Here is an 8391-nt window from a genome sequence, read left to right as displayed (position 1 = left end):
TCTAGTAAACTCTTGGGTATTAGTCACATGGCGATGTGAACTTTGAGTGTTAATCACATGGTGATGTGAACTAGATTATTGACTCTAGTGCAAGTGGGAGACTGTTGGAAATATGCCCTAGAGGCAATAATAAAATGGTTATTATTGTATTTCCTTGTTCATGATAATTGTCTGTTGTTCATGCTATAATTGTATTAACTGGAAACCGTAATACATGTGTGAATACATAGACCACAACATGTCCCTAGTAAGCCTCTAGTTGACTAGCTCGTTGATCAATAGATGGTTATGGTTTCCTGACCATGGACATTGGATGTCATTGATAACGGGATCACATCATTAGGAGAATGATGTGATGGACAAGACCCAATCCTAAGCATAGCACAAGATCGTGTAGTTCGTTTGCTAGAGCTTTTCTAATGTCAAGTATCATTTCCTTAGACCATGAGATTGTGCAACTCCCGGATACCGTAGGAATGCTTTGGCTGTACAAACGTCACAACGTAACTGGGTGGCTATAAAGGTGCACTACAGGTATCTCCGAAAGTGTATGTTGGGTTGGCACGAATCGAGACTGGGATTTGTCACTCCGTATGACGGAGAGGTATCTCTGGGCCCACTCGGTAATGCATCATCATAATGAGCTCAATGTGACTAAGGAGTTAGCCACGGGATCATGCGTCACGGTACAAGTAAAGTGACTTGCCGGTAACGAGATTGAACAAGGTATTGGGATACCGACGATCGAATCTCGGGCAAGTAACGTACCGATTGACAAAGGGAATTGTATACGGGATTGATTGAATCCTCGACATCGTGGTTCATCCGATGAGATCATCGTGGAACATGTGGGAGCCAACATGGGTATCCAGATCCCGCTGTTGGTTATTGACCGGAGAGTCGTCTCGGTCATGTCTGCATGTCTTCCGAACCCGTAGGGTCTACACACTTAAGGTTCGGTGACGCTAGAGTTGTAGAGATATTAGTATGCGGTTAACCGAAAGTTGTTCGGAGTCCCGGATGAGATCCCGGACGTCACGAGGAGTTTCGGAATGGTCCGGAGGTAAAGATTTATATATGGGAAGTCCTATTTTGGCCACCGGAAAATGTTCGGGATTTTTCGGTATTGTACCGGGAAGGTTCTAGAAGGTTCCGAAGTTGGGCCCACCTGCATGGGGGGACCCACATGAACGTGGGTAGCGAGGGCAAGGCCCCACACCCCTGGTCAAGGCGCACCAAGATCCCACCTTAGAAGGAATAAGATCATATCCCGAAGGGATAAGATCAAGATCCCTAAAAAAGGGGGATAACAATCGGTGGGGAAGGGAAATGATGGGATTTCTTTCCCCCACCTTTACCAACGCCCCAATGGACTTGGAGGGCAAGAAACCAGCCCCCTCCACCCCTATATATAGTGGGGAGGCGCATGGGAGCAGCACCCCAAGCCCTGGCGCCTCCCTCCCTCCCGTGACACCTCTTCCTCCCCGCTTGCGCTTGGCGAAGCCCTGCAGGGATCCCGCTACTTCCACCACCACGCCGTCGTGCTGCTGGATCTCCATCAACTTCTCCTCCCCCCTTGCCGGATCAAGAAGGAGGAGACGTCCCCGCTCCGTACGTGTGTTGAACGTGGAGGTGCCGTCCGTTCGGCGCTAGGATCATCGGTGATTTGGATCACGACGAGTACGACTCCATCAACCCCGTTCTCTTGAACGCTTCCGCGCGCGATCTATAAGGGTATGTAGATGCACTTCCCTCTCTCTCGTTGCTAGATGACTCCATAGATTGATCTTGGTGATACGTAGAAAATTTTAAATTTCTGCTACGTTCCCCAACAGTTGATACGTCCATTTTGCATCACGCTTTGATATTGATATTTATTGCATTACGGGTTGTTATTACACATTATGTCACAATACTTATGCCTTTTCTCTCTTATTTTACAAGGTTTAGATGAAGAGGGAGAATGCCGGCAGCTGGAATCCTGGGCTGGAAAAGGAACAAATATTAGAGACCTATTCTGCGCAACTCCAAAAGTCCTGAAACTCCACGGAAGTCATTTTTGAAATTTATAAAAAATGCTGAGCGAAGAAAATACCATAGGGGGCCCACACCCTGGCCACGAGGGTGGGGGCGCGCCCCCCTGCCTCGTGGGCCCCCTGGCAGGCCTCCGGTGTCCATCTTCTGCTATATGAAGTCTTTTACCCTGGAAAAAATCATAAGCAAGCTTGCGGGACGAGACTCCGCCGCCACGAGGCGGAACCTTGGCGGAACCAATCTAGGGCTCCGGCGGAGCTGTTCTGCCGGGGAAACATCCCTCCGGGAGGGGGGAATCATCGCCATCATCATCACCAACAATCCTCTCATCGGGAGGGGGTCAATCTCCATCAACGTCTTCACCAGCACCATCTCCTCTCAAACCCTAGTTCATCTCTTGTATCCAATCTTTGTCCCAAAGCCTCAGATTGGTACCTGTAGGTTGCTAGTAGTGTTGATTACTCCTTGTAGTTGATGCTAGTTGGTTTATTCGGTGGAAGATTATATGTTCAGATCCTTAATGCATATTAATACCCATCTGATTATGAACATGAATATGATTTGTGAGTAGTTACATTTGTTCCTGAGGACGTGGGAGAAGTCTTGCTATTAGTACTCATGTGAATTTGGTATTCGTTCGATATTTTGATGAGATGTATGTTGTCTTTGCTCTAGTGGTGTCATGTGAACGTCGACTACATGACAATTCACCATTGTTTGGGCCTAGAGGAAGGCATTGGGAAGTAATAAGTAGATGATGGGTTGCTAGAGTGACAGAAGCTTAAACCCCAGTTTATGTGTTGCTTCGTAAGGGGCTGATTTGGATCCATATGTTTCATGCTATGATTAGGTTTACCTTAATACTTCTTTTATAGTTGCGGATGCTTGCAATAGGAGTTAATCATAAGTGGGATGGTTGTCCAAGTAAAGGCAGCACCCAAGCACCGGTCCACCCACATATCAAATTATCAAAGTACGGAACGCGAATCATATGAGCGTGATGAAAACTAGTTTGACGATAATTCTCATGTGTCCTCGGGAGCGTTTTCCTTCATATAAGAAATTGTCCAGGCTTGTCCTTTGCTACAAAAAGGATTGGGCCACCTTGCTGCACCTTATATACTTTTGTTACTTGTTGGTCGTTACCAATTACCTTATCACAAAACTATCTGTTACCGATAAATTCAGTGCTTGCAGAGAATACCTTACTGAAAACTGCTTATCATTTCCTTCTGCTCCTTGTTGGGTTCGACACTCTTACTTATCGAAAGGACTACGATAGATCCCCTATACTTGTGGGTCATCACACGTGTATTACCATGCTATTTACACATAAGTTATCGAGTATATGTTCTCAATGGTTTTTTAGGTCAAAAAGTTACCGATGCTTGTATGTAAGCTATCAGGTTTGTGGTGCATAAATTATCAAACTCATTACAAAGAATTTAAGGGGGGGGGTATTTCAAAACTTTTTTTCTTGATGACACATGAGAAAAAACTTTATTCCATGAGAGGGGAATGTTTATTTCACTAGAAAATGTTCATCACTACAAAAGAGAGACAAGTACAACACGATGCATCAGTCCTTACAAAACCTGGGCTAGATGGTTTTGTCTCCTCGTCAAAGGCAATGTTGTTTTTCTTTCCCATTCTCATTGAATAAGGTATAAAATCATGTTAAATTGTGCAAAAAAACAGATCAGATACATGTACCAGTTGGTTGCACGCAATGGGCTTCATCCAATCGGTTGTGGGTTTGACTCCTATTGGCGCCTCATTTTATTTTCTGGTAGCTTTTCTTCACGCGCGAGAGCTGAACGAGCGGTTTGTCTAGCGCGAGAAGCGGATCGAACAGCTCGCGAGTCGTTCACGCCTGTCGCAAACTTCCAATCAACTGGAAAGTTAAGTTAGCTTCCTCGTTCCCCGGGAAGGTACACCACTTTATGTGGAGGCTGGGCCACAACAGTCATCCTCTCCATATGAATATTCAGAGGCGAGGTGTCGAGCTTGACACTAGATGCGCCGTTTGTGGAGGTTATTTTGAAGATGGCGGTCACTTCTTTTTTCGATGCAAATATGCCAAAGCATTGTGGAGAGCTGCTGATTTGGAAAATGAAAGAAGGGCACTGATGCAGCATCCCACTTCCTTGGAAGTTTTAGAGGGCATCTTTGCCTTGGAGGAAGGAAAGAAACTGAAAGGAACAGAGTAAGGCATGGCAAGAGACAGACTGGGCTGGATGTGTTTGTTGCCAGCTAAATCTGACCATTAATGAGTGGTTAGAATTTTTTTTCTCCTCCGGCCAAACATACCGTCGCTACATTTCCCAAATGGAAGCCACCCCCTTCTAACTTGATTTTGAATAACTCAGATGCAGCTTATTGTGAGAGAACAGGGGAAGGTGGGTGGGGTTGTATAGCTAGAGATTCAGATGGAGATGTTTTGTTTGCTGCAGCCGGGAAATTGGAAGGACTTGCAGAGGCTATTCATGCGGAAGCATTAGCATTGATGAAGGCTGTTTTACTTGCGGAGGAGTTTGGGATGGGTCGTGTCATTTTCAGTACAGATTGCCTCCCACTCAAGCTACAAAAAATAATAATAATCTGGACCTACGAACCTCCAACACATTCAACGGTGAATGAGCGCATGTTCATCCAGATTTACTGCGAGGGCAAACAATTCCACAGCCCGAACACATCTTGTCGTCGTTTACCCCTCAGAAACAGAGCCGAAAGCAGAGCACCTACGCAGCCGCGGGAGGCGACGCCGTGGCACGCGCGTGCTTGTTCAAGAACTCGATGGCCACTGCGGCGTGGAGGGCGGCCCCAACGGGGAGCGCGTCCTCATCGATGACCATGCGCGGCGTGTGCACGTGGTGCACCTCGTCCTCCTCGCCGCCGGCGCGGACGCCGAGGCCGAAGAAGGCGGCCGGGATCTTCTCGGCGTAGAACCCGAAGTCCTCGGCGGCCATGATCTGCGGGGACAGCCTGACGTTCGCCGGGCCCAGCATGCCCTCCGCCACCGCCCTGGCGTGCGCGTACACGCCCTCGTCGTTCACCGTGGCCGGGTACGGCCGGAGCTCCTCCTCCATGAAGTCCACCGTCGCCGCGCACCGGGCCACCGCCGCCTGCCCCTCCACCACCTCCCTGATCCTCCTCATCAGGTAGCGCATCCCCGGCGTCGTCATGCTCCTCAAGGTGCCACCCAGCGTCACGGACTCCGGGATGACGTTGAACGTCTCGCCGCCCCTGATGGTGGTCACCGACACCACCGCGCCCTGGAGCGGGTCCGTCTCGCGGGCGACGAGCTGCTGCAGGCTGAGCACGGCGGAGCAGGCGGCCACCACCGGGTCGACAGCGGCGTGCGGCATAGCGCCGTGGCCGCCCTTTCCGGTTATGGTGGCCTTGAAGCGGGCCGACCCGGCGAGGAACGGCCCCGGCCTGGACCCAACGGCGCCGGCGCGGAGTTGCGTGTCGATGTGCACGGCGAAGATGGCGGCCACGTCGTCCAGGACGCCGGATTGCAGCACGTGGTACCCGCCGGCGTGGCTCTCCTCCGCCGGCTGGAACACGAGCTTCACCGTGCCCGCGAGGCCGTCCTTGCGGGACTGGAGCAACTTGGCGGCGCCGAGGAGCATGGCGGTGTGGGCGTCGTGGCCGCAGGCGTGCATCTTGCCGTCCTCCTTGCTCTTGAACTCCCACTCCACCATCTCCTAAACGCACGACAATGCAAATCAAATAATCAACGACCCCGTAACGCCGGAACGTTCGTTTTTTTACCATGGCAAATTGAACATTTTCGATGGAAATTTTAGTAACGCGAGGATGACAAGTTTAGTTGATACGTATGACAAATTCGTGTTCAGAGTATTTTCTTTTTCCAGAAAATTGCCGTGTCAGCTAAAATGCCATAAAAACGTTCGATTTGCCATGGTCAAATCCCAAACGTACGGGATTTAATCAATGGATCAATTGCAATGTCGCTAAAAAAAGTATCATCATTGCAATTGCATGCACACATATATACAAGAATTAGTTAGACGGGCCAACTAATTCAGTTTTTCAATCCGGTTTTTCTTATAAATTGGGCCACTCTCTTGGCATATCGCCACTTGTAACAATACATTCAGTTATAGGCACTCACCCCGATGATTTCTAAAAAGATATACGAAATTGTTTTTCGGTGGACATGTTTGATTCATATGAGAAGTGGAGAAAAAACATTGAAATAGAACAAATTTATTTGCTGACACTATTCATACATTAATGGGATCGACACATCGAGAAAAATGATTGTTTTTCCCAATTGTTTTGAATTTCTTATTCCTGTGTTTTGCCTATTCCCACAAATTAAGCACCCAGTTTCGCAAAATACCTGTGTTTGCACAATACTCAGTTTTAAGTATGCTACCATGTCTAATTTTTATATCTTTTCTATTTCGACGTTTCTAGAATATTTTTTTTTTGCGGGGGACGTTTCTAGAATCTTTTAAATCTAAAGAAGCCCCAAGCTGGCTATGCAAAGAGATATCTGCAGCCTAATATTGTTGGTAGTCGTTATCAGAATAGTAGTGTACTTGTCCCAGAAAAAATAGTGTTGTACTAACTTTGTGTCGTCTATAGTCGTTTCGGCATCCACACGGACACGGTGGCGTCACAAAACTATACACGCAACCACAATGCTCCTTAACTGATCGGTTGGCTGATGAAAATCTCGTGAACCTTAGCATGAAGAGGAGACGTGCTAGCTGCTGGCTGAAACATGGTGTGTATATGTGGATAGTGCTTGAGAAAAGGGTAGAATTTGGTGTCCTCCTGAATTTCTATCTTTTTTAACTGTACTCCTGGTTTTTAAACCCAGACATGTTCATTAATTAACTGCGGGCAAAGTTGCAGCAGGATTACTTGATTATTCTACAACTGTGCTAATTAGTGAGCTTGTGTTGTGTGGGAGTGATGGAAATGCCTAAAGCACCTGGGCCTGGATGCGGAGCGCGACCGTAAAGAATAACTCGATCAATCGCATCGTGTTCATGGTACCACTGTAGCAGAGTAATTGGAGTTGCTGTTCGACCATGTTCATGTAGGAATTGATGAGCTTGTGTGTGTGGGAGAGATGGAAATGTCTACTGACAAAACCTGCACGGGCCACGGGCCTGGATGGGGAGCGCCGCCGTCCGTGTCGGAAAGATTCACTCAAATCACATCGTGTTCGTGGTACTACTCCCTCCGTTCCAAAATAGATGACTCAACTAGTACAAAGTTGAGTACAACCAAAATAGATGACTCAACTAGTACAAAGTTGAGTACAAAGTTGAGGCATCTATTTTGAGACGGATGGAGTACTACTTTAGGACTAGAGTAATTGGAGTTGCACGCGGTCGGTGTAGCGTGTACGGACCTGGATGGGGAGCGCGTCCATGTCGGCCCGGAGCGCGAACACGGGGCCCGGGACACCGCCGGAGATGGTGGCCACGACGCCGGTGCGCGCGACGGGCCATGCGTAGGGGACGCCGAGGGCGTCGAGCTCGGCGCGCACGAGCGCCGAGGTACGGTGCTCCTGGAAGGCCAGCTCCGGGTGCTGGTGGATCTGCCGACGCAGCCCCCGCATCCACGCTGCGAACCCCGGCGCCCGCGCCTCCTCCAGCACCTCCGGTCCCAGCGCCGCCGCGGCCGCCATCGATCGGTCGCCGGCCGAACAAGAGTAGCTTCTACGAGGGTGGAGGAGGAGATGGTCACAAGGGCGCGGGCGCGTGCGTACGTACCAGACTGAGGCAGCTAGGCTTTCAAGCGGAGTTAGAGGTGTGGGAGTTCGGCACAGGATCGATCGTCGCGACGTGGGGCGTGGTCGTATTGCTCAACGCTCTCGCCGGCGACAACTACAAGGGACCCTCTTGTCGTACGTACTATACACGCCTCATGCTTCCCTTTTTTGTGAGGATGTAAACTAGTTTTATATGTTCAATTAAAAAAAAACCACGGTTCGTGGAGCCCCTCATCTAGAGAAAAGCATCAGCTTTTGATTCCATCGCCTCATGCTTCACATCGCACGCACTCCTCTCAAAGTTTGCCATTTTCACTTTAATTTCCATGATGATCATGCTGCTAGTGCACCCACAAAATAAAAGGCACTCCCTTCGTCTCAATATAAGTGTCTCAACTTTGTACTAACTTTAGGACGGAGAGAATATAAAAAGTCACTTTGAACATGTTTGACATTAGCCAAGCGGTCAGTGACCACCTGGAGCTTGATCAGATAAAGATCGATAACCAGAGTTTCCCTTTCACGTACACGCCATGGCCTCAAAAATTTCCGGCTCAACAATTGCACGCATCGCAACATGTCCCGAGTCCTCGGCC

At 48.8% G+C, this 8391-nt stretch overlaps 1 protein-coding gene across 1 annotated transcript; it reads right to left on the bottom strand.

Moving 5' to 3' along the window:
- Positions 1–4521: 4521 nt before the first annotated feature.
- Positions 4522–8024, bottom strand: LOC123123670 (IAA-amino acid hydrolase ILR1-like 4). The gene is made up of 2 exons (XM_044544231.1): positions 7433–8024; positions 4522–5744 (listed from the first exon to the last, which is right to left on the bottom strand). Exons 1-2 carry the CDS (start codon positions 7709–7711, stop codon positions 4776–4778), a joined length of 1248 nt encoding a protein of 415 aa, XP_044400166.1. The 5' UTR covers positions 7712–8024; the 3' UTR covers positions 4522–4775.
- Between the last annotated feature and the right edge of the window lie 367 nt (positions 8025–8391).

The sequence above is a fragment of the Triticum aestivum genome, chromosome 5D (assembly GCF_018294505.1).
Source record: "Triticum aestivum cultivar Chinese Spring chromosome 5D, IWGSC CS RefSeq v2.1, whole genome shotgun sequence".
In the NCBI taxonomy this organism is placed as follows: Eukaryota; Viridiplantae; Streptophyta; class Magnoliopsida; order Poales; family Poaceae; genus Triticum; species Triticum aestivum.
The sequence above is the reverse complement of the archived record's forward strand: the minus strand, read 5'-3'. Positions and strand labels throughout refer to the sequence as shown.

Bases quoted from the DNA above. Each gene is read 5' to 3' on its own strand.
- LOC123123670 (XM_044544231.1), bottom strand. From the start codon at position 7,711: ATGGCGGCCGCGGCGGCGCTGGGACCGGAGGTGCTGGAGGAGGCGCGG. The intron at 5,745-7,432 runs GTCCGTACACGC...TCGTGCGTTTAG, and splicing joins TGGACGCGCTCCCCATCCAG to GAGATGGTGGAGTGGGAGTT.